The following is a 26,401-nucleotide window of genomic DNA, read 5'->3' as shown; positions in this document are numbered from 1 at the left end:
CGGTGGCGGGTCCCGGCCGCGGGGCTGGCGGGCTGAGGGGAGAAAAGATGGCGGCGGCGGCGGCAGCTGGTGCGGCCTCCGGGCTGCCGGGTCCAGTGGCACAAGGATTGAAGGAGGCGTTAGTGGATACGCTCACCGGGATCCTATCCCCAGTACAGGAGGTGCGGGCGGCTGCTGAAGAACAGATTAAGGTGCTGGAGGTGACGGAGGGTGAGTGAGGCGGGACCGTCACGAGGATGGCTCAGCCGCACAATCCGCTGACCGCAGCTCCGTACCGGCAGGGGACATGGGGAGCCTGAGCCAGTTGGAGATCTGGGCGCCGAGAAGTGGAGCAGGAAGCGAGAGGTTGATGTCGCTGGTGGTTGTGAAAGTCCCAGAGAGGAGAGGCGCGCCTGAAGGATAGGGTCGGGGGAGGTGGAGCCTGGGAGTGGGGGAGGGAGGGTGGGGACTTGAAAAGATAGATGGAGCCTAGAATCTGCAGGGAACGGAGATGGAGCTAGACTTGGTGCTGTTGGAGGAAGTGGCACGGTCGAGGAAATATTTTCTGAGTCTAGGACCAAGGTATTTTGCTGTTCTCTTCACCAGCTCGATTGTACTGGGATAAGAGTAGGGGGAGCTATTAGTAGAAGTGGTGAAGGGTAGGGCCTCGAGAAGGCGGCTATCAAAGCTTAATGTCATCGAACAAGTTTCTGCCCTTGAGTTATAAACCTAGCCGGTTGGTTGTACTCTTCATGTTTTCCCAGAAATTAAATGCATATGCGACTGCTTCACTGTCCTGACCGTACTTCCGTTTATTTTAAAAATAATTTGCCCTTATTAAATATCTTTGTGCATTTCTATTTGGAGGAACTGATCCTCCTTTGTTTTTGATTCTTTGTCTCCATCCTCTATTGTGTGCTTTAAAGTGATGGAGAAGAAAATAAACTGTTGGTTCGAGATTTCCTATCAATTTCCTGCCGAGTGAGCCTTTCACCAGGTCCAGTGTAGCTACCACAAAGAACAATTTAATCTGGAAACAGGAGGAAAAATCTTCTTGGTCTTTGTGTAAGAAATATATCTCGTCAGAGCTTCAGTGGAACTCCAAATCCTCAGAATCTCCCAACTCAGGAATATTTCCACCACCACTTAAATACCACGCCAGAGATATGGGAAATTGTCCCATCACTGACACCCATCACATTCAGAACCTTGAATTAATTCTCCTACTGGACGTATTTTTATTGAAAAGAATTTAGAACAAATCGCTCTTAAATTTAGTTTACATTCTCTCACAGTATGAAAGAGCTGTTGAAAACAAATTTTCTTCTATTGGAAATATGTTGAGATTTGGGATCTAACAGGCTAAGGACCATTTTGAAGGCCCAGTTGTAATTGTCATTGTTTTATAAAATATCAGATCTACAAGAGGAGAAACCACTGCTTAGGAGAAAGCTGTTTGAGAACCATGTGTAAACTAAAAGAGTTTTTATCGGCTTCTAAGTAACATTCCTTTATGCACATTAATGTCTGTCTCCTTTGAGTATGAGGAAGGAAGAGTGGCAAAGCAAAGGAACCTCATCACATTCAAGTTACCACCTGAATAAAACTGAGAGTCTGGTGCAAATTCATCCTAACTAAACCTTCCCTGAGTGGTACCCAGTACTCCCGGTGCTCCAAATACATGTCTGGCACCTTTGTATGAAAGGTGGACCTTGACTCGTATTTAAACTGTCTTACAGCAACTCTACTTTTGCTCTGATCTTTTCAACTTTAGCTAAATGCCATGGTCTCATCTAGGCAAAGTCAGTTATAAAGTTCTCGAGGTCTTTTTTGAAACTCTGATTCCTCGCTGTATTCATCTTTTTTTTCCCTTGAGACTGGGTCTTACTCTATCGTGTAGACTTTGGTGCAGTGATGCCATCATGGCAGCCTCAAACTTCTGGACTCAAGCGATCCTCCCACCTAGGCCTCCCAAAGTGCTGGGATTACAGGCCTGAGCCACCACACCTGGCTTTTTTTTTGAGCCTTCAAGGGAAAAATTAAATTTCAAAAGTACAGAATTTTGATCTAAGTCACTGATGAGAATTGATCGACCGACCCCCGTAACTTACTGGTAATGTGTTGTTGGGCAGACTGTGAGAATGAAAAGTATGGAAAGACATTGATGCAGTGACCTGATATTGGTCGTCTAGTAATAAAGCATATGACTCAGGTTTTGGATGTGGTTAGAGGGTTGGATCAGTCTCTGGAGTTTAGTGCAGTGCTTTGGACCCTTTGGAGGCTGCTTGTGTCTTTTAAGTAGTCTGGCTCCTTATGTTTATCAAAAATACTATATAGAGATTTACCCACTTCTGTACCTGTTTTTAGGTGGAGAATAGTGGTCCATTCCTCAGATGCAGTCTGCTTTCTTCCTCTTGTGGCCTTTAACAAGTTATCTTTGACATTGGGTTCAGAGTATCTCCCACCTTACACTCTGTCTGAATCTCTCAGGTTTTTTCTGAACATGGTGCAATATAGTAGCTTCTTGTTCACCACCCTCAACCCTTCTTTGCATGAAAACATAGCACCCAGCTTTCCAGCCGGGATTTAGCCAACTATCTGGCCTGATGAAACTGGCAGGACATTGTTCCTCCTATTAGAATGCCCTACAGAGCAAGATGAGCCATTCTTACAAACAAATGGACAAACTGCTTTCCACTCCTTTGGTGTTGCTTCACATTTTAGTGTTTTTTGGTTTTGTTGTTGTTATTGTTTTGAGACGGAGTCTCACTCTGTCACCCAGGCTGGAGTGCAGTGGTGCAACCTCAGCTTACCACAACCTCCACCTCCTGGGTTCAAGCGATTCTCCTGCCTTAGCCTCCCAAGTAGCTGGGATTACAGGCGCTTGCCACCACGCTTGGCTGATTTTTGTATTTTTAGTAGAGACGAGGTTTCACCATGTTGGCCAGGCTCTCTCGAACTCCTGACCTCAGGTGATCCACCTGCCTCAGCCTCCCAAAGTGCTGGGATTACATCCGTGAGCCACTGTACCCAGCCCACATTTTAGTTTTATCCTAGTAGAAGGAACCTTTTTTCCGGTTCTAGGAAACAACTTTTTTTTTTCTTTGAGACAGCGTTTCACTCTGTGGCCCAGGCTGGAGTGCCGTGGCATGATCTCTGCTCACTATAACCTCTACCTCCCAGGGTCAAGCGATTCTCATGCCTCAGCCTCCCAAGTAGCTGGGATTACAGGCATGCACTACCATGCCTAGCTAATTTTTGTATTTTTAGTAGAGGCGGGGTTTAGCCATGTTGCCCAGGCTGGTCTTGAACTCCTGAGCTCAAGCAGTCTGCCCACCTCGGCCTCCCAAAGTGCTGAGATTACAGGCATGAACCAACCTGCCAGGCCGGAAACACTCTTAAGACTTGAAGTTAATGAGAAATGTGGGATTTGGTGTCTTTTGTGTTCTGGTAATCTTTTGATCCTTTTTTGGTTCCACGGGGCCCAGGATGAGGTGACAACCAGATTTAGTCCCTCTGTCTTCTCAAATAACCGCACTGTCTTTATGAGCTGTTTATTAGTCCATCTCATAGGAGACTGATCCCACATGATCCTTAAGATTAACAGGTCTGTTCCCTTTGCCAAAAAGATTTGTTACCTTCCTTGGCTACTAGGTGATGATCCCTAGTCTTGAAGATTAAACGAAAGAATCTCTAATTTGTGGGGAAGAGGCACAGGTCAATTGTCAACTCCCTGTTAAAAGGACAGGCAAGAGAAGTTGACATGCTGTGACCAAATTGTACTATGGATGAGATTTTAAGAAGCAGTTATCTTAGAAAATAAAGGTTGCTGGAGCCTAGAGTAGTCGTGATCATTTAGTGTACCAGCTGATATTTTCTGATAAATAAATTGCCTATAATTAATTATCACATTTTCCAGAATGGGCACCTGTTCTCTTAAGCCAAGGATGTGTGTGTATGTGAGAGATCCACTTGATTCATGTAGTGTGTCAATCTGAAAAGGATAAGAGGTGACTTCATCAGCCTGGTGTCCTGGAATGATTTTTTTTTTTTTTTTTTTTTTTTTTTTGAGATGGAGTCTCGCTCTGTCACCCAGGCTGGAGTGCATTGGCACGATCTCAGCTCACTGAAACCTCCAGCTCCTAGGTTCAAGTGATTCTCCTGCCTAAGCCTCCTAAGTAGCTAAGATTATAGGCATGTACCATCATGCCAGGCTAATTTTTGTATTTTTAGTAGAGATGGACTTTTGCCATGTTAGCCAGGCTGGTCTCGAACTCCTGACCTCAGGTGATCCACCCACCTTGCCCTCCCAAAGTGCTAGAATTACAGGCGTGAGCCACTGTGCCCTGCCGCAATGATTTTCTTGAGCCCCTGTGCTTGCTATTTTTGCTAGTCACTTGGAATCTGGAAGAAACCCAGCAAACTTCTCTGAATATTTAAAGTCTATTTAACAGGGCTGATTAGATAAGGAGACGATGTCAGTAACCACCTTCATCAGATAGCACTCCCATCCTGAATTGAGGAGAATATTGCTTGAAAGTTTGGAAGTTATTATGATGTACAGTATTCTGCAGGTAATTGTTAACCTATCATTTTTATTTTTTTCTTTCTTTCTTTTTTTTTTTTTTAAGATACAGAGTTTTGCTTTGTCACCTAGGCTAGAGTGCAGTGGTGTGATCATAGCTTACTGTAGAATCTAACTCCTGAGCTCACACAATCCTCTTACCTCAGCCTCCCAAGTGGCTGTGACTACAAGCACATGCCCATAGTTGGCTGATTTTTTAAATTTTTGTCTGGAGATGGAGTTCTTGCTGTGTTGACCAGGCTGGTCTTGAACTCCTGCCCTCAAGTGATCCTCCCAAAGTGCTGTGATTATAGGCATGAGCAACCACAACTGGCCCCTTTCATTTTTCTTAGGAGGATTGAGATGTTGAGTTTGATCAGGTTTGTAGGAAATTTACTTCTACCTAAATACGGTAAAACATTTTTTTAAAAAAGTTTTTTTATTCGTTAGAGACTTTTTTCTTTTTTCTTTTTTTTTGTTCCACTGCTAAGAGTCTAAAGCATGCTTTCTAATTCTGTTTTGTTTAATAGGAAGGTTCATATTAAGCACTTTACGAACATAGTAGTTAAAAAGACTGGAGAGGTTATGAACCACCGAAGACCTCTTACGTCAAAGTCTCATATTCTGTACTCAGCTTCATCAACTCTTTCTTTTGTTTTTGTCTAACTTACGGTGAGATAATGAGAATTACCATCTTTTGAGAAAGTCTTTTATTTTTGGTGTATTTGTGCTTTTTTTTTTAATATCTTAGAATGAAGTTCTTTCCCTCTTTTTCTTCTTCTTTATCTACTTTGCCTCTAAGAATGGCATTACCCAAGTGGTGGAATTGGTTGCTTTCATTCAGAACCTTTAACTCTTCGTGCCAGCATGCACAGACTTTCTTACATAACTAGATTTAAACCCTAGGTCATTTTCTTCTTTACTTCTTTTTTGCCTATTACAAATGACAACATTTCCTCTATCATTTGGCCTTGTCTAGTTAGTTCCCGGTAGATAAGTCACAGAGAATACATTTTTCGTCCCTTCTACCACCATTATGTTGAACAGGGGAGGGGGGGAAATTATCTCTCCCTCACCTTTCCTGGCATTCAGATGCTGCCTAGATATCTGTATTGATTTCTCCATCTTAGATGCCTAGAGAGATGATCCTGCTGGCTGGAAGTTTGCTTTCTGGTTCTCATGGGCACTTTTCTGGCTCTTTTGCAGTATAGCGTAAGCACTGTCCACCTGCGAAGGGCGCCCCTCAAGGATCCAGACGCACTCCTGGGCATGTGGCGGGCACTGAGCCGAGCGGAAGGCGGCCACGCTCGGAAAAAGGCCAGTGGTGGAGTTTTCTTTTTCCTTTCAGCTGTGGTTTTGTGGTGCTTACCAACCCCCATTGAGAAATAGGGAGCTTGTCCAGGGGTCTACTCAAAACCCCATCCTTCTCCAACAATCCCTGTTCACAATTGTCACTAGTTGACTGTCAAAGTACTGCCAAGTCTTGTCTCTCTAGGAGACCCTTCAGACCAATAAGTGTGTACTTCGTAACTGATCCTTTATCCTCCATGCCTTCCTTTGGATTTTCCCTTCTAAACCAAGTTTTAGATAGATAATGTTTTTGCCACATGGGGTGATAAGAGAGAAAGGGGAGCAAGGATAACGAGAGGGAAGCAAAAGACTAAAAGAGAATGAGACTAGAGAATAAAAGAGGGCAAGAGGATTTCTTAGAAGGGAAGTCAAATGATGCCATTTTGGATAGATGTAAAGGTATAATTGAGGAGAATCTAGAGTCAGGGTGAAAACCCAGATTAACAGAATGAACTGTCCTTATTTCACCGTGAGAAAGGGAACTAGAGAAATTAAATTTCCTAACAAAAATAGCTTTAGAAAGCAACTTCATATAGCCCTCTTGGCAGTGTTGCCCTTTGGCTCAACTTCAATCTTAGTTTAATCTTAAACAGTCTTTTCCAAGCAAAGCAAAATAAAGTGGATATGTGTGTCTGTGTTTCTTATATTCTCCCTGCCTTTATTATCCCAGAGTAAGTTATTAGGCTATTCTTTCTCTCGTAAATATATATGTGTGTATATATATTTTTTTATTTTTTATTTTTTTATTTTTTATTTTTTGAGATGGAGTCTCACTCTGTCGCCCAGGCTGGAGTGCAGTGGCACAAACTCAGCTCACTGCAAGCTCCACCTCCCAGGTTCACGCCATTCTGTCTCAGCCTCCCAAGTAGCTGAGACTATAGGCGCCCGCCACACGCCTGGCTAATTTTTTGCATTTTTAGTAGAGACGGGGCTTCACCATGTTAGCCAGGATGGTCTCAATGTCCTGACCTCATGATCTGCCAACCTCGGCCTCCCAGAGTGCTGGGATTACAGGCGTGAGCCACTGCGTCCGGCCTCTTTCTCATATTTTTAAAGACATTATGTTAAAGACACCAATCAGTAAAACCAGAAGTCCCCCAACGCGCACACACAGACACACACACACAAGTACTTTTTTTTAACAGATATACTTAGTTGTATTTCAAAAAATATTGTGTCTCTGTTAAGTGAAAAATGTGTAAGTAGGGTTTTGCTACTTAACAGAAACCAATGGATAGGCGCAAATGTGTTAATCAGATTTAAAGTAAGGCAGAGAGCTTTAGGACTATTTTCTAGCTTTTCCTTCTTTGCATTAGTTTGTTTCTTAGTTTGTTTTTTGAGACAAGATCTCGCTCTGTCATCCAGGCTGGAGTGCAGTGGTATGATCATAGCTCACTGCAGCCTCAAACTCCTGGGCTCAAGTGATCCTTCCATGTTAGCCTCCTGAGTAGCTGGGACTACAGGTGCACATCACCACACCCAGCTAATTTTGCATCAGTTTTATAGCACAGAGTTTACCATCAACATCATACTCCTTGGAAGCATTTATATAGCTTTTAAATAAACTAACGTTTTATGGGTACGACAGTCTCAAATGGTGAGTGATATCCTTGTATTTCTAGTAGGTCTGTTGTCTAGACAGACTGAATTGGGTTAAGTAAAATAATTTTGTATTTTCCGTCTTTCATCCCCCTATAACCTAATGCAAATAAACTCTTTGTCTTTGAATTTTTGAGGCTTCAAAACATGTGGTCATGTTGGACATGTGGTCATAATGGACATGTGGTCATAATTATTTGAAACTCTAGAGGTCTATAGAGAAGAAAATCTGTTCATCTATTTTATTTTAAAATTTGTCTTTAGTTAACAATGATGTTATTTGAAGATTTTCTTTGCCATTATTTATCTGCTTTTGAGCAAATAAATATGTTACTTGAACTTTAATGCTGGTTCTTTCATGTGTGAAACAATTAGCTTTTAGAAGGAATCCATCTTAAAATACTTGTTGTAGGTACAGATTCCTTGGTTAACTTGGGTTTTTGGCCCCTGCGTGGGTCTTAATCTTCTGATCTCTTATTCTCACCATCCTTTCCAGTCTCAGTGATATGTGAAGCAAGTGGTTAGTGGAATTTTGTGTATGATCTTTGATAGGTTACCAGACATGATTAACTTACTGTATTGGATTGAAGAGCTTCTGGCTATTGTGATCATCACTGGAGTGCATCCTTCTGGCAGGGATATGGAAAAAATATATCAATGCTAAGCTTTTCTCTGAAGAGAATAGACTTGGAATTCTCTGGTTGATGAGAAAGGACCCCTAAACTGTGACAGGACCTGTGTGTAAAGTTTGCCTGGTCTTTATGCTCTAATGACTCCTGTGGATCAGTGCCAGAGTGAACTGTTGGAAAATGTGAGGTTCTTTTTCCCTTATGTGAGCTATGAGCCTCAGTATTACCCTACAACTATCTATCAGTGCTTTCATTGGAAGGACAGTTGTTCAGATTTGTTAAAGCTTTATAAAGTCTTAAGTTTCAAACTTTTCTCAAAAAGTCTCATTCCTCAGTATCTTTTCACACTGTATGTTGAAAAATTTCTTCATTTTGATCTTGTTTTAGTTTGTCCCTGTAGTAATGATCCAAAAATTATGCTTTTGCTAGGAACATTAAAAATCCAAATCATAATGACCTATGGAAAAATTATTTAAATAGTGCCTTAAAAGAAAATACCAGGCCAGGCACCGTGGCTCACGCCTGTAATCCCAGCACTTCGGGAGGCCGAGGCGGGTGGATCACCTGAGGTTGGGAGTTCGAGACCAGCGTGACCAACATGGAGAAACCCCATCTCTACTAAAAATACAAAATTAGCTGGTCATGGTGGTGTATGCCTGTAATTCCAGCTACTCGGGAGGCTGAGGCAGGAGAATCACTTGAACCCGGGAGGTGGAGGTTGCGGTGAGCCAAGATTGCGCCATTGCACTCCAGCCTAGGCAACAAGAGTGAAACTCCATCTTAAAAAAAAAAGAAAAATACTGTATGTCCCAGGTAATTTGTGAATGTGCTTGTATATCATTGTGAAGGAAGTTACATAAGGCACACCAGAATTAGTTCACCATGTCTAGAGAGGCCAATCCTGGGTGGACAGTGACATTCTAAGCAGACTTGAGGCCATGAAGTTAGCATCCATTATCACACTAAGTATCTGAACTCAAAGGAATTGTGGATGGCCTTAGTAGTTGTCTTTCTCCTTTAAATGGATATCACATGTGCATTTTAGAGTGCTTTTTTCCATTGAACTTGAACGTCAGCATCTAAGAGATCTTCCTGAATTATCTGACTCATCTGTGTTTTAGAATCAGTTCTGAAAGTTGACTCCCATATCTTCGGGTTGTAGACACTTATTGTTTCTTCTCTTGCTACAAATAGGTTTTATAGATTTAACCAGAATCTGTACTAACCAAATTAATCCTAGGAATTAGAATGGATTGCATTGTCTGTAGGGGGATTGTGCAAGTTTCAAGTGTTTGCTTGTGATTTAATCATTTAATAACTCAGAAAGAATGTGGCTTCTTCTGTGGTGGTCATGCAAAAAAAAAAAAAAAATCCACTTTCCTGAGTGAAATGATAGGTGCCATAGGAGTGGATCAAAAACTGCAGCTTAAAGGCATAATAAGAATAAGTTAAGAATCGAAGAATTCAGTAAAATAACAGGAAATAAAATATAAAAATCAATAGCTTTCACATAAACAAACCATAAAAGGATAGAGGACGTAATGGTTTTTTAATAACCAAAACCATTTACAATATCAACAAAAAAGTAAATGCTTAGGAAATGTGTAAGAACCTATTAGAGGAAACTTTTTTTTTTTTTTTTTTGAGATGGAGCCTTGCTCTGTTCCCCAGGCTGGAGTGCAGTGGCATGATCTTGGCTCACTGCAGCCTCTGCCTCCTGGGGGGTTCTGCTGCCTCAGCCTCCCGAGTAGCTGGGACTACAGGCACCTGCCACCACGCCCGGCTAATTTTTGTATTTTTAGTAGAGATGGGGTTTCACCATGTTGGCCAAGCTGGTCTTGAACTCCTGACCTCAGGTGATCCACCTGTCTTGGCCTCCCAAAGTGTTGGGATTACAGGCGTGAGCCACCGTGTCCAGCCTAGAGGAAACTTTTTGAGACAAGGTTTTGTTATGTCACCCATGCTGGAGTGCAGTGGCTCAGTCTCAGCTCACTGCAACGTCTGCCTCTTAGGCCCAAGTAATTGTCGTTCCTCAGCCTCCCAAGTAGCTGGGACTGCAGACACACGACACCATGCCCAGCTAATTTTTGTATTTTTGGTACAGACAGGGTTTCACCATGTTGCCCAGGCTGTTCTCAAAGGCCTGAGCTCAAGCAATCTGCCTACCTCTGCCTTCCAAGACATAAAATCAGATGTGAACAAGTGGAAAAACATACTCTGTGACTGGACAGGACAACTCAGCATAATAGATGAGCTAGACAAGTTGGTTCTAAAGTTCATGTAGAAAAACAGACAAGGAAGAATAGCTCCAAAAACACTGAAAAAGGAAAACTACAAGAGGGAACTTGTTCTATTAGACATTTAAACATTACATAAAACCTGTGTAATTAAAACAAACAGTGCAGCACTGTACTCAAATAGAACTGTGGAATAGAAAAGAAAATCCAGAAATAGATGCAAGTGCCTATGGAAATTGAACATAGATGAAGGTAGTATCTCAAATCACTAGAGGTGGACATTTTAACAAAGAATGCTGCGGTGAGGCCGGGTGCAGTGGCTCACGCCTGTAATCCCAGCACTTTGGGAGGCCAAAGCGGGCAAATCACAAGGTCAGGAGATCGAGACCATCCTGGCTACACAGTGAAACCCTGTCTCTGCTAAAAGTACAAAAAATTAGCTGGGTGTGGTGGTGGGCGCCTGTAGTCCCAGCTACTCTGGAGACAGGCAGGAGTATGGCGTGAACTTGGGAGATGGAGCTTGCAGTGAGCCAAGATCGCTCCACTGCACTCCAGCCTGGGGGATAGAGCGAGACAATGTCTCAAAAAAAAAAAAAAAAGGGGGTGCTGCAATGGCTATGTAGCCGTTTGGAATTAGACTTATGTCTCACACTAGATTTTTTAAAAAATAAACTCTAAATTGATTAGGAGTCTAAACAGAAAAAATTAAATCATACAAGTATTAGAGGAAAACATGGGTGAATTTATCTTTAAACTTGACATAGGGAAAGGGATTCTAACTATGACTCAAGATCCAGAGACAATAAAAGAAAATATTTTATTGATAAATTTGACTACATAAAACTTTTTTACAATTTACATGGGAAAAACACCACATAAAAAATCAAGAGACAACTGACAAACTGGGAGAAATTTTTTTCCCCATAATGTATACTACAGACAAAAGGATAACACCTTTAATATATAAAGAATTCTTAAAAATTGAGGAACAAAGGACCAAAACAACACTCAGACATACGAAAAGTGTTTAAACTCACTTATGGTTAGAGAAATACAATCTAAAACAACATTGAATTAACCATTTCTCACCTGTGAGGCTGACAAAAAAATTTATTTTATTTACTTTTGAGACAGGGTATCACTCTGTCGCCTAGGCTAGAGTGCAGTGGCATGGTCACTTCTCACTATAGCCTCAACCTCCCGGACTCAGGTGACCCTCCCACCTCAGCCTCCCAAGTATCTGAGGCTACAGGCATGAGCCACCATGCCCACCTATTTTAGTGTTTCACCATGTTGCCCAAGCTGGTCTTGAATTCCTGGACTCAAGCAATCTGCTTGCCTTAGCCTCCCAAAGTGCTGGGATTACAGGTGTGAGCCACTGCACCTGGCCAAAAAATTTTAAATATGATAACACATTCTGTTGGCAAAACTGGAAAGATGCTCCTATGTATTGCTGGTAGGAGTACAAATTGGTGCAATCCTTCTGAAAGAAAATTTGATCACACCCAATAGCTCCACAAATGCACTTACCTCTTGACCCACAATCCCACTTCTGAAAAATCTATGCTGAAAAATACGTATTCACAATGTTATTCACTGCAGCATTGTTTATAAAAACAAAATATTAGGGAAAAAAACTAACTGTCCATACAGAGGAGAGCACATGAATAACATATAGTATATCTACATATATTATGCAGCTGTAGAGAAGAGCTTCAGGAATCTCTGAACTGATGTGGAAATCACAAGATATAATGTTAGCAGTAAAAAAAGCAAAGTGCAAAAGAGTGTCTATAATATACTCATTTTCATGTAAACAAGAAGGGAATGTTTTTTAAAATGTGTCTGCTCATTTGTGTAAAAGAAATACAGGAAAGAAAATCAGAAACTGATTTTGGTTACCTGTCTGCATGGAGTGGGTGGGGAAGGGGTGTAAAGAAGTGGGTAATGAAAACTAGGTAATAGGGATGAGGAAGAAGTGACACTTCTTGGAATATTCCTTTTTGTATAGCTTTGACTCTGAGAATCATGGTAATGTTTCACATACCAAAAATAAATAAATAACTAAAATCAAACAATGGGGAGGCACTAAAAATGGAGCAGAAGTAGTAACAAGTGAACCTAAATGTTTTACAAATGAATAACAGCTTTTTAGGTGAGAGGAATAACTAACCTAAGTAACTTGTAAAATAGTATTTACAAGTAGTAAAATAGTATTTGACTGCATCGTGTAGGTTACAGTTAAAAAAAACTATACACCAAAATTGTACTTCAATTAATAGGTGTATTTTTCACAAAGGTATGGATTAATACTTCTGTAATTGCTTCATATTTTAAGATTGAAAAAATAACTAAATGTAGATGACGAGAGCCAAGTGTTACCACTTTTGAACAAAGAAGTTACAAATAAGGGAAGAGTAGAATGAACCTCAAGGTTTGGATTGGCATCTGGGCTATCAATCAGTATGATAAATGGATGGATGGATAGATGGTTAGGTATACTGTACTTCCTAGCTCTGTTCTCTGAGAACCCCTAGGAGTAGTGATACTCTTGTAGCAATGAACATACCTAGTGCTCACATCTTGGTTTCTAAATATAGTTCTCCACTGAAAGGCACTAGGGTTCCTTGCAGGAGAAGTTGATATCTGGGCTTGGGCAGAGAAAATACAAGATAAGTATAGAATATCTTGTGTATAAAAAAAATAAGGAAGTGCTTGATAAAGGATGGGGACATATAGGAGTACACAGGAGTTAATTGGAAGGAATTCCAGTGGCGAAAGCTGGAACAATTTGAGCAACAAAAGAAATAAAATAGTATTGGATTAAAACTCATAGAATGAAATAAATACTTATGAGTTCATATAGGTATAAATAAATATTAGGAAAAATAAACCATTTTTCCTCTGCTGTCACACTACAACAGTCAACACAGAAGACTTCTGTGATCTCAAAAATATGTGGAGATTTCTCCCCACCAGCAAACAAGCAGTCAGTTCTGTAGTGGTCACCAGCTGGGTGTCCTCCTATTCAATTCCAACATGTCTACCTGGAGACAGCATCAGATTCTAGAGATTGAAAGCTCAGTCCCCAGCTGGGCACGGTGGCTCAAGCCTGTAATCCCAGCACTTTGGGAGGCCGAGACGGGCCGATCACGAGGTCAGGAGATCGAGACCATCCTGGCTAACACAGTGAAACCCCGTCTCTACTAAAAACTAGCCGGGCGAGGTGGCGGGCACCTGTAGTCCCAGCTACTCGGGAGGCTGAGGCAGGAGAATGGTGTAAACCCGGGAGGCGGAGCTTGCAGTGAGCTGAGATCCGGCCACTGCACTCCAGCCTGGGCGACAGGGCAAGACTCTGTCTCAAAAAAAAAAAGAAAGCTCAGTCCCCAAAACTGCCCCCACCCACTCAGATACCAGTTGCAAGTCTAGGCCTCTGGAACTTCTAACAAACCAGCTTCAAGTTGCGGTTGCCAGGACTTTGGGTTTGATTAATTTGCTAGAGCAGCTCACAGAACTCAGGGAAATACTTTTACAGATTTTTCTACAAAGGATATTCTAAATGATACAAATAAACAGCCAGGTGAAGAGATACATAGGATGAGGTCTGGAAGGGTCCAGAATGCAGGAGTATGTTCTTTGGCATTTTTATGGAAGTTTCATTACCCTGCCATGATTGATTGAACCACTGACCATTGATGATCAACTTAACCTTCAGCCCCTCTACCTTCTCACAGGGTGAGGTGGGGGGATGAAAGTCCCAACCCTCTAATTCTGCCTAGATATTTCCAGTGACCAGCCCCCATCCCAAAGCTACCTAGGAGCTGCCAGCTATCAAGTCAGCTTATTAGCATACAAAAAGACATCACTTTGGAGTTTCTGAGGATTTTAGGAGCTGTTTGACAGGAAATGAAGTCAAAGACCAAATACATATTTCACAAAATCACAGTCCACCCTTGGGTCTTCAAACCCTGATCCCTTACGTCAAAAGGATGTCCAACTCAAAAGATACTGCCACATTACTAGAATCCCATTCAATAATTAATAATCCAGTTCATCATATTGTATGAATGTCTCCCAGGGTGAGGCCACTCAGATTGGCAGGCTTCCTTTCATTCTTGTGAGGTTGCAAAAGCAGAAGTAGTCTCAGCAAACACAGAGCTTTACCATTTCATGTATTTGATATAATTGAGCTAAGAGGCAATGTCATCTCTTGCTCTGAGCCTCTTTTGAGGTGTTAATGTGATATTGGAATCCTCTCAGTTCATAATCCACTTACTCATTTCTTTCCTCTGAACTACTGTTTCTTCTCTCTTAATAAGTACCCAAACTTCTCCACCTTTGGAAGGGGCATTACAATCAGCCACTGTGATGGTCTAGATTGCAGGCAACAATACTAGTCTAGCAAGTACCTCTTCCTCAGTGCGCCCCATTCAGATAGGGTTAGGTTACAGAGGTGCAGAACTAGTGGGCTCTTTTTACTATCAGGCGATATACCTGTATTAACTGTTAGCCCCAATTTTGCTCAATGGGGTGAAAGCACAACCCATTCCCATCAGTCCATTAGGAATTCTGACCTAAGTTACAATACGGAGTTACAATTTCTTGCTTAGGAATCATTCCTGCTTCCAACACATGTAGTTACAGCCCTGATCCTAAGACCATTGCATCAGGTAGGGGAATGGGAAAAAAAAAGGAAAGGTGAGGTGATGTGGGGGAAAAAAAGACAGAAAAAAGTATCTTGTAAGTAAGAAAAGACTGTCACCTTTATTCTTCAGGAGCTACTTCAGGAACCAAGGACAAAAGGCAAATACTTTTTAAGAAAAGATATTCTTGGTCGGGTGTGGTGGTCCACACCTGTAATCCCAGCACTTTGGGAGACTGAGGTGGGCAGACTTGAAGTCAAAAGTTCAAGACCAGCCTGGCCAACGTGGCAAAACCCAGTCTCTACTAAAAATACAAAAATTAGCTGGACGTGGTGGTATACTCCTGCAATTCCAGCTACTCCAGAGGCTGAGGCACAAGAATCACTTGAACCCAGGAGGCAGAGGTTGCAGTGAGCTGAGATAGTGCCACTGCACTCTAGTCTGTATGACAGAGTGAGACTCTGTCTCAAAAAAAAAAAAAAAGATATTCCTCTAGTCACTTAGGAAATAATAAGGCTTACAGGAGCTGAGAACCAGGAATCATGGATGAAAACCAAAATACATATTTTATAATATTGTAATAAATAAAGGAGAAGGGACAGTACTTCCTTATAAAAGAATTCCAAGGCCGGGCGCGGTGGCTCACGCCTGTAATCCCAGTACTTTGGGAGGCCGAGGCGGGCGGATCACAAGGTCAGGAGATCGAGACCACGGTGAAACCCCGTCTCTACTAAAAATACAAAAAATTAGCCAGGCGCGGTGGCGGGCGCCTGTAGTCCCAGCTAGTCAGGAGGCTGAGGCAGGAGAATGGCGTGAACCCAGGAGGCGGAGCTTGCAGTGAGCCGAGATCGCGCCACTGCACTCCAGCCTGGGCGACAGAGCTAGACTCTGTCTCAAAAAAAAAAAAAAAATTCCAATTAATAAATGAAGAGAATAAAAGAAATGCAAAATAACCATCAGGCAGGTAACACTCACAGATGGATGCTAAAATCAGTGGATGAGAGTTTGAAAAGAAACAGAATAATAGCAAAATGTCAAAGTATGTCTCCCAAGATTTGGATCAATTACAAAGGGAAAAACAGTACCTTTAAGTGGAGAAACCCAGCAGACTTTGCCATGTAATCAATGTTACCATAACCAGTAATAAAATTTTTATCCACATTATGTACTCCCTAATATGATATACTGAGAAGGACACAGCATCACTTTCTGGTATTCTTGCCAGAAATGCATAACCTCCGTCTAAAGCTGAGGAAACTTTAGTCAAACCCAAATTGAGACACATTCTACAAAATAACTGATCGATATTCACCAAAAGTGTTCTGGTCACAAAAGACAAGAATGAAGAACTGTCACACTTTAGAAGAAACTAAGGAAACATGGCAACCAAATACAATGTGGGATCATGGGATCCTGAAGGAAAAAGGACAATAAGGAAAAAAAACTGGTGAAGTTCTTATCAAGTCTAGTTTAGTTAATAGTATTGTACTCATGTTAATTTCCTGATTTTTGATCACTGAACCATGATTATGTAAGAGAAAAAATGGATGAATGATATCCATGAACTGTCTGTACTGTTCCGCTTTTCTGTAAGCCTACAAAAATTATTTTGTAAAATAGAGACACAGATTATCTTCAGCAGTTTTTAACCTGGTTACTTGGATAAGCCTTGAACCTGAAACACTGCATGTAACAACTCTTTCTTGGTATTAAGCTTTTCTGTTTTATAAATGCCCTTTGGATGGCTATTTCAGTAGAATCCAGTTAACGTGGAACTTTACATGAAAAGTAACTTTACTTACATGAGATGGGAAAGCCAGTGTATTCATGATAGACAATAAAAAATAATAGCAAAATAACTTATTTTTGTCTTCAAGTTTTTACCACTATGGCAGATATTGTGCAAAGCATTTTACATATGTTATATTATTGAGTCTTAGAAGGATTGCTTGATATATCAATACCAGTATTTTTTTGCGGAGGGGACGGAGTTCCCCTCTTGTTGCCCAGGCTGGAGTGCAATGGCACAATCTCGGCTCATCGCAACCTGTGCCTCCTGGGTTCAAGCGATTCTCCTGCCTCAGCCTCTCGAGTAGCTGGGATTACAAGCATGTGCCACCATGCCCAGCTAATTTTGTATTTTTAGTAGAGATAGGGTTTCTCCATGTTGGTCAGGCTGGTCTCGAACTCAGGTAATGCGTCCGCCCCCACCTCCCAAAGTGCTGGGATTACAGGCATGAGCCACCTCGCTGAGCCCTGATATCAGTATTCTTATTTTGTGGGTGAGGAAGCTGAGGTTTAGAAAGGTAACTTACCTAAGGACAGGCATAGTGGCTTCAGGATTTGAACCTGAACAGCCCATTCTCTTAATCATGCTAATCTATAGCTCCCTCCAAATGGGAGTGGTGAGCCTATTGTGACCTATGTATCTACCAATACTGAGCAGGTCTAGAAAACTGCTGTTCATTCTTTAGCATAGTGCTGTCCAACAGAAATATAGTATGAGTCACTTGTGAAATTTTAAATTTTCTAGTGGCTGCATTAAAAAGGCAAAAAGAAACATAAAATTAAATTTTAACTCTATATTCATTTAACCTGATATAGACAAAGTATTGCAACATTTGATCAATATAAAAAGATATTTTCCTCTTTTTTTCACACAGTTTGAAATCTAGTGTGTATTACATTTATAGGCATCTCAAGTCTCACCAGCCACATTACAGGTACAGCCATTGTGACTAATAGCTACTGTATTGGATAGCACAGCCCTACAATGTGAGGTGTAAAAATTATGATGCACTGTTGGTTTTACATTCTTCCTCCTCTTTTCACAAACAAATATTTGATAGTTTACTCCTTTGCAAGTATATATTAGATCTAAGTTTTAATTTGGAGCCAGGCACAGTGGTGTGCATCTGTAGTCTCAGCTACTCGGGAGGCTGAGGCAGGAAGTTCGTTTGAGCCTAGGAATTCGACACTGCAGTGAGCTATTATTACGCCACTGCACCCCAGCCTGGATGACAGAGACCCTGTCTCTAAAACAAAATTTATTTTAGTAATCATTTTTAAAAAATAAATTTTAATTGGAAGTAAGAGTTATTTACAGTCTCCAAATGTGCAGTTCAAGTTCCATTGCTTATTGGAAACCTCTCATTTTTAGGACTAAGTTTGTTAAAGCCATGTGTTCTTGGACTTAATCAGCTCATAATTGGTGGCATATATCTGGGCAGCTCGTGAAATCTCACCTTTTAAGTTGTCCTCAGGAATAGATAGTCCCATGTTTTTTTGTTTTGTTTTGGTTTTGGTCCCTTTTTTTGTTTGTTTGTTGTTTTGTTTTGTTTGTTTGTTTTTTGAGATGGAGTCTCATTCTGTAGCCCAGGCTGGAATGCAATGGCATGATCCCAGCTCACTGCAACCTCTACCTCCCAGGTTCAAGCAATTCTCTGCTTCAGCCTCCCAAGTAGCTGGGATTACAGATGCCTGCCACCATGCCCGACTAATTTTTTTGTATTTTTAGTAGAGACGGGGTTTCACCATCTTGGCCAGGCTGTTCTTGAACTCCTGACCTTGTGATCCACCTGCCTTGGCCTCCCAAAGTGCTGGGATTATAAGCGTGAGCCACTGCGCCCAGCCTGTTTTGTTTTTTTGAGACAGAGTTTTGCTTTTGTCTCCCAGGCTGGAGTGCAATGGTGTAATCTCAGCTCACTGCAACCTCCTCCTCCTCGGTTCAAGTGATTCTTCTGCCTCAGCCTCCCAAGAAGCTGGGATTACAGCCACGCATCACCAAGCCTGGCTAATTTTGTATCTTTAGTAGAGATGGGGTTTCACTATGTTGGCCAGGGTGGTCTCGAACTCCTGATCTCAAGTGATCCACCCACCTCGGCCTCCCAAAGTGCTGGGATTACAGAGGTGAGCCACCACGGCAGGCTCCATGTTTCAGTTACCACATTAATTGGTATAAGAGGAAGGTATTGTCATCTTGGAAGGGAAGATGACTGGAAGGTGGTATGCGGTGACTGGAAAAAGTGTGAGCGTGTTGGAACTTCATTGTAACAAGGCATGTCCTGTAAGCCAACTTGTTTCTTTTACTTGGAGGAATCAGTCTTAGTAGTTATCAGCTCTTTTTGAAATAACAGATTAGGATTCTTTCTGAAATCTTGTTGGCATCAGGGTTAGAGCTTAGTAAATTGCTATGGCTTTCCTGGGTGCTCTTAGACTCAATAAAATTTTCTCTTTCAGAATTTGGTGTTCACTTGGCAGAACTGACTGTAGATCCCCAGGGGGCACTGGCAATCCGTCAGGTAAGTCCAGACTGGCCCAATTTATAAGTAGTTTCCTTTTCCTTGGTAATGAAACTTTCTTATGGGAAAGAATAAGAATAAGGCCGATTTATAAATAACCTAGGATGTCGTGCCAGATTTAGATAGACTTCAGATGTATCGGACCATGTATATAGTTTTTATGTGTGAAAAAAATCTTTTTCTTGCTGTACTACTTGGCTTATTCTCTTCACAGCTGGCATCAGTCATCTTGAAACAATATGTGGAGACTCACTGGTGTGCCCAATCAGAGAAATTTAGGCCTCCTGAAACTACAGAAAGGGTAAGTCAGTTACTTGATTAGTCTACCTGAGGAGATTTGAGGGTCCATTTTAAGAGATTAGACTATCAACATTCTTTGACTGCATGAAGCAATCAAGACTAGGCAGAGAAGGAGATTGTTGGCTGGCATTGCGGGCATAGGGCTATACATTAAAGAGCTCAAGTATCAGGCTGGTCTGTGTTCAAATTCCAGTTTTGCTTTTTACAAGCTATGAGATCATTGGAAATGTGTTAACGCCTAAGCCTCAATTTCCTAAATCTCCAAAATGAGAATAAAAATACCAACTAAGGGTTTAAGAATTAAATGAAATAATGTTTGTACTTAGTGCAATAATGTGCAATCATCCTGAGTCCCCAAGAAATTTTGAGGTGTGAGGTCTGGAGGAATGTTTTCCATTGGAACTTTATGCAGTTATGGAAATATTCTGTGTCTATGCTGTCTAAAACAATAGCTACTAGCTACATATGGCTATTGAGCACTTAAAATGGGGCTAGTGCAACTGAGGAACTGAATTTTAAATGTTTTAAAATTTTAATAGCCATGTGTAGCTAGTGGCTACTGTAATGGACGGCATAAGTGTAGAGATCACAGATGAACCCTCCAGATGAATTGTCAAGTTTATATATAGGAGTTTTAGAGAAGACTCCTCTAAAACTCCTATATATAAACTTGACAATTCATTGCAAGTTTATGCAGTACCTTGTACTCATTGCAGTACCTTGTACTCATTGTTTTTCCAACACAGTTCCCAACTGAACTGGGCTCTGCCAGTCACTTATAACCTGATCTAATAGCAGGTGGACTTTTATCCCTTACAGGCAAAAATTGTTATCCGGGAGCTATTGCCTAATGGGTTGAGAGAATCGATAAGCAAAGTGCGCTCCAGTGTGGCCTATGCAGTGTCAGCCATTGCCCACTGGGACTGGCCTGAAGCTTGGCCCCAACTCTTCAACCTGCTCATGGAGATGTTGGTGAGCGGAGACTTAAATGCCGTCCATGGAGCCATGCGTGTGCTGACAGGTACCAGAAGCCCTTTTCCCTGGTATTGGTACTTGGATCTCAAGCGACAGGAGTATTACCAGAAGCTATGTGATATAATGGCCTGGATCAGTAGGAATTGCTACTGATGTTATTCCTCCCTCCTAGTTTTTATCTCTGCATCTACCCTCCAGCTCCATTGTTTTTTTCTAGGGAGTTAAGTTTGTATAGTATTACTTCTACTGCCAAACCTACCACTTACAGATACAGTATTAGCATAGAGATTGAGTATTCAGATTTTAAATTTTTGTAGGGGCTTCACCTTGATCCTTCACTTACCTTCTTTGAGCCTGAGTTTCCTTCTATATAAAATTAAGATGATAGTAGTATCTGCATCAAAGGAGCTTTTGGTATGGTTTAAATTAGCTAATCTATCTTTATTTGTTCAGTAAAGTTTAGTTACTATGATTATTATTACTATATATTATTTTTCCACTTAGTTCAACCATGGCAAAGTTAAGAATTGTAAAATGAATTTTTATAGAAATATTTAAAAAGAAGATAAAAACAGTATAGCCATATAATCCTGACCTTCATTTAGCCAGTTAGAGAATATGTAGTCTCAGTATCTTTTCCTTCTCTCTGTTCTGAGAAGTTGATAAAAATACTTCTACTTTTAGTTCAAAGAGATTTAATGGATATCTCTTCTAAACCTGATTAAGTTATCAATCCCTCCCAGAATCTGCTTTCATATATCCTTAGGGATGGCCTGAGTTTCCCAGTCCTTTGCAAGTTCCTCCCTGCTTCTTATTCCCTAGATGAAGTCACTACTCTGTTTTGCCTTCAAGAAATTCTTACCTGGCCTTTAGTCATCCTGTACTGATCCTTTAGAAGTCATCTTTCTCCTTCGTTTATGGAGGTTTGTAGAAGTCCCACCAATATCTTCTCTTTCTCTATGACGTACTAGCTTACCTGAAATGTTTTCTTACCTAGTTGTGAATGCCAGTTCTATTCTCTCTCAATCTCAGTTTACTGAACTTGGCACATAGGCCAAATTTTGCTAGTCCATGTGATGTTAATGGTAGATAATATCAACTCTTTGTCAAATGCAAATCTTTCTTCTCCTTTTGTTTCAAAATCACCTCTTCCCATGCCCCCAGCTGCCTTTTTGAATTACCACTATATTCGTATTGATTGCCTATGACAAAGCTTCAGTTTTTAGCTCAGATACAGAACAGACTTACCAAAAAGATCAAAATGTTCCTTGCTCAGATTTTCACTTCCCTGCTTATTGCCCTTACTTCTCCTTTATGACTCATTCATTGTTCAAGTGATTTCACACACCCGTCTCCATGAAATTGGCCTTTCAGGATTCTTTATTCACCACTTCATAGTGCCAGGATATCAATTAACAGATACATGTTCTACCAAGGAAAGGAAGCCTGTTCCCTCTCAGTCTTCCAACATGAAATTCAGCTTCTTTTGACAAACCTGGAGAGAAAGGTGTTTGTACATTTATCTTGATTTGGATGCTGAAGAGCCCTTATTGTGTTTGACTAAGGAAATTACTGTTCAGTGAGATCACTTTTCTGCCAGCCACAGGGAAAGAACTCTTGGGGAAATTTGTGTCCTTTTGTAATGGAGTCACCAGACATGGAATGGCTGGCAGCCAACCCCATTCCCAAATACTTGCTCCAAATATTTTCAAACGAGGGTAGACTGTACTCTGACAACAAAAACTTAGGCATGCATGAAGATAGCAGGACATGGTGGTTGGACAGAGGCCCATTAGGAGAATGGGACTGATTCTCTTCAGAGTTTTTCAAGATACTATACCAGTTTCCCTTTAATGAGGCTTCCTATTAAACTTATCTATTTATAGATGAGAACCAACTAAGGCTCATGGTGTAAAGGAAATGTAAACATAGCAGCTAAGGATTAGAAGATTTGATCCACCAGATACAGCTTTTTCTTTATTCTCAAAGAAATTTGGAGATTGAGGTGTTGCTGGAGTCCTAGAATTTTTCTGACTTGCTGAATCACCTCAGAAAACTTTTGGAATTAAACCTATAAAGTATTAATAAATTGATACCAGGGATGAGTATAGGAGAGTAAAAAGCAGTTAAGCATTTTATTAGCGGAATTAAATTATACTATATTTTTCATAAAAACTTGTTATGCCATCTGTCATATTTGTTTGGACTAATTTCCTTGGATTTCTAAATAAAATAGAACACTCACTTACCATTCAAAGCTCATACTTTATTCTTGAGGAGGAAATTACAGCTGTAAAGAAAATTCAACCTTGAGTATTTGGTCTCCATTTGACTCATGGGGATTGATACTGCTCAAAATTGTGGAGTACCTTAACCTTGAAAATGCCAACTTGCGTTTCTAGCTGTGTATCTTTTCCCAAAATGTCCCAAGTGGTTAGCTTTATTTTTATTTTTATTTATTTATTTATTTGAGACGTGATCTTACTCTGTCACCTGGGCTCAGGTATAGTGGCACTGTTGTAGCTTACTGTAACCTTAACTTCCTAGACTCAAGTGAGCCTCCTGCCTCAGCATCCTAAGTAGCTGGCACTACAGACACATGCCACCACACGCAGCATTTTGGTTTTTTTGTTTGTTTGTTTTTTTAATGTAGTGGCAGATCTTGCTATGTTCAGACTGGTCTTGAACTCCTGACCTCAAGTGATCCTCCTGCCTCAGCCTCCCAAAGCTCTGGGATTACAGGCATAAGCCGCTGTGCCCAGTACCTATGTCCATTTTTATAGTGATAACGTGGAAAAGCATCAGGTAAAGTGAATAGTTATTGGAACTCAAGGGCTTTTATTCTGCTGCTTTGTAACATGAATCCAGGGGTCGTTTGTGCTGTCTCAGTACTTTGTGTGTGGTGTATTTATGTTTTTTTTTTTTGAAGAAATGAAGGGAAAGATACGACCCATATTTCCGTCACCTTCGAGTCTCATTCTGTGTATAGGTTGCTTTTTGCCACATTTATATAGAAAATTCCTATTTGTTCCAGTTAGCAGCAGCCTCTGACTTTTAGGTCAATAAATATCATCTACTGAGAAGAGTAACATATACAAAGAGGAGTTGAGGCCCAGTAAGTCTGTACATATTTTATTATGTGCATCAAACTAGCTTGCCAAGTGAAAGTACTGAAAATAGAACCAAAGGTAAGAAACCTCGAAGTGTAACTGAATGTTGACAGATGAGCACAAGGTAAATTAATACAGAATTTTCCCAAGTTGACCTCACAAGGACATTTATGCAGTTCTATTATAGATTTTCTTTCAGTATTTATATTAAAGTTTTCTTTTTTAATTGCTTATATTTTTCTCTATTTCCATGTTATTCTTTCTCCTTCTAACAAATAATCAGTAACTCTTGCTACTTTTGCTTTCACAGAATGAGACCACCAGGCCAGTGTCTTTACCTGTGTGCTGTCTGTTTGGGAACTGCCACCTAGAAGCAGTTCAGAAAATATCAACCTTAATGTCTTTATGAAGCAGTATTTTTTTTTTAAACAGTACTGCTTTTTTCTTTGTAGAATTCACTCGAGAAGTGACAGACACACAGATGCCACTTGTTGCTCCTGTCATTCTCCCAGAGATGTATAAGATCTTCACCATGGCTGAGGTATGAAATCTCAGCTCCAAGATTATAGTGAGTTCAGGCTGTCTTCAGCCCCCAGCCTTTCAGGTGGGAGATTATGGTGTTTGCAACTGATCTCAATACCTAAAGACTAGAACTGACAAAGTTTTGGATCTGAATCTGCTTTAACCTTAGACCTTTCACTCAACTACAAGGGCAAGCCTTTGATAAAAGAGTGAAATAGCTGAAATATTTCTTCACATATCGTACTTCCTGGCATCCAGTAGCCCCTAGGTAGATAAATAGTGCCTTCCTTCATGCTACTTCCAGCCTCAGTTTATTGAGTTATCCCACCTAAGCTTGCCTACCTCAGCTAAGTAATTGGAAGCAATCTATCACTGCATTGCCCATAATAGACCCTTAATATATTGCATATATATTTGATTAGAGTGTATATGAATGATAACTCATTTACAATAAGATGTAAATACCTGATGGATAATGTAACTTCCCTATTCACCTCTGCCCCCAACCAATAGTCTGCATTTTAAAGGAAATATATTGGCTGTGTTGGGATTTTAAGCACTACCCAGCCTGGTATTTTTTAATCAAATGAACCAACAGAGGCCCATGTGTAAGGTTCATTCCAATAAGTTCCAACATTATGATTCTGCTACCTTTCATTCTCTGAATTACAGAAGTCTGCCTCCTGTAAATGTAAATGAGTTACATTTCCCATTTCTCGAGGGCATCCAATCTCATGTAAGGATTCATTAGTCATAGTTTTACTTCTAGTCCAAGATACACACATACCTACACATTCCAATGTCGTGGCTGTGCTGTTATGCTGTAACCTTTTTTCCAGGTGTATGGTATTCGAACCCGTTCCCGAGCCGTGGAAATATTTACCACTTGTGCCCATATGATCTGTAACATGGAGGAGCTGGAAAAGGTAAGCAGGTCTTTGGATCAATAACAGACTTCATGCTTACAAGTTTTATTCATGCAGAGCAGTGAGTCGTTTCATGATAGCAGCACCAAAAAGCACACTAACCAGTATTAGAGATAGATTTAACATTTTTATTAAATTATTATTATTGTTATTTTTCCAGACAGGGTCTTGTTCTGTCACCCAGGCTGGAGTACAGTGGCGTAATCATGGCTCACTGCAGCCTTGAAGTCCTGGGCTTAAGTGATCCCCTGACCTCAGCATCCCCGACCCCCAGTAGGAACTACAGGTGTGGTATGCACCACCACACTTGGCTGATTTTATTTTGTAAATTTTTGTAGAGATAGGGTCTCACTGTATTGCCCAGGCTGGTCTTAAACTTCTGGGCTCAAGCAATCTTCCTGCCTCAGCCTCCCATAGTGCTGGGATTATAAGCATGAATCACAGCTCCCAGCTGTATTTTTATTTTTTTATTTATTTGGATTTTTTTGAGACAAGATCTTGCTCTGTCACCCAGGCTGGAATGCAGTGGCATGATCATAGCTCACTGCAGCCTCAACCTCACAGGTTCAAGCAATCCTCTCATCTCAGCCTCCCAAGTTGCTGAGACCACCAGCATGTGCCACCACTCCCGGCGAATGAATGAATGAATGAATTTATTTAGAGATGGAGTCTCACTCTGTTGCTAGGCTGGAGTGCAGTGGTGCAATCTCAGCTCACTGCAACGTCCACCTCCCAGGTTCAAGTGATTCTTCTGCCTCAGCCTCTGAGTAGCTGGGACTATAGGCACGCCCCATCATGCCCAGCTAATTTTTGTATTTTTAGTAGAGACAGGGTTTCACCATGTTGGCCAGGATGGTCTTGATATCTTGACCTCATGATCCGCCCACCTCGGCCTCCCAAAGTGCTGGGATTACAGGCATGAGCCACCGTGCCCAGCCTAATTAATTTATTTTTGTAGAGACGGGGTCTCTCCCTATGTTGCCTAGGCTCATCTTGAACTCCTAGGCTCAAGTGATCCTCCCACCTTGGCCTCCCAAAGTGCTAGGACTACAGGTGTGAGTCGCCACACCTGGCCTGAGTGAATTTTCAACTTGTAAAAAGCTTAGTCTTCTTTTGGGTCTGTCTTCTTCAAACACCTTATCCTATATCCTTTTTATAGTAGTCATCACTCAGAACTTTCCTACTCTTTTTATGGCCCTCTTGCGTGAAGCAAAGCTAGCTGAAAAATACCAATCCCTGTGATTCAGAAGCAGTTAGGAGGAAAGT

At 41.0% G+C, this 26,401-nt stretch overlaps 1 protein-coding gene across 6 annotated transcripts in view; it reads left to right on the top strand.

Moving 5' to 3' along the window:
- The window catches only part of IPO9 (importin 9), a 58,455-nt gene continuing 32,054 nt past the window's right edge, over positions 1-26,401 (top strand). The window contains exons 1-6 of one of the 6 annotated variants that reach the window (XM_021928663.2): positions 1-210; positions 19,241-19,302; positions 19,517-19,603; positions 20,422-20,623; positions 24,140-24,228; positions 25,049-25,135. In XM_021928663.2, coding sequence (XP_021784355.2) covers positions 48-210; positions 19,241-19,302; positions 19,517-19,603; positions 20,422-20,623; positions 24,140-24,228; positions 25,049-25,135 — 690 coding nt within the window. In that variant the 5' untranslated portion in view covers positions 1-47. Of the gene's footprint in view, positions 211-5,754; positions 5,861-19,240; positions 19,303-19,516; positions 19,604-20,421; positions 20,624-23,293; positions 23,383-24,139; positions 24,229-25,048; positions 25,136-26,401 lie in introns of those variants that run through there. The other 5 variants (XM_031657117.1, XM_031657128.1, XM_031657135.1 and 2 more) reach the window with 5 other exon arrangements.

Source organism: Papio anubis, chromosome 1 (assembly GCF_008728515.1).
Source record: "Papio anubis isolate 15944 chromosome 1, Panubis1.0, whole genome shotgun sequence".
NCBI lineage: Eukaryota > Metazoa > Chordata > Mammalia > Primates > Cercopithecidae > Papio > Papio anubis.
The sequence above is the reverse complement of the archived record's forward strand: the minus strand, read 5'-3'. Positions and strand labels throughout refer to the sequence as shown.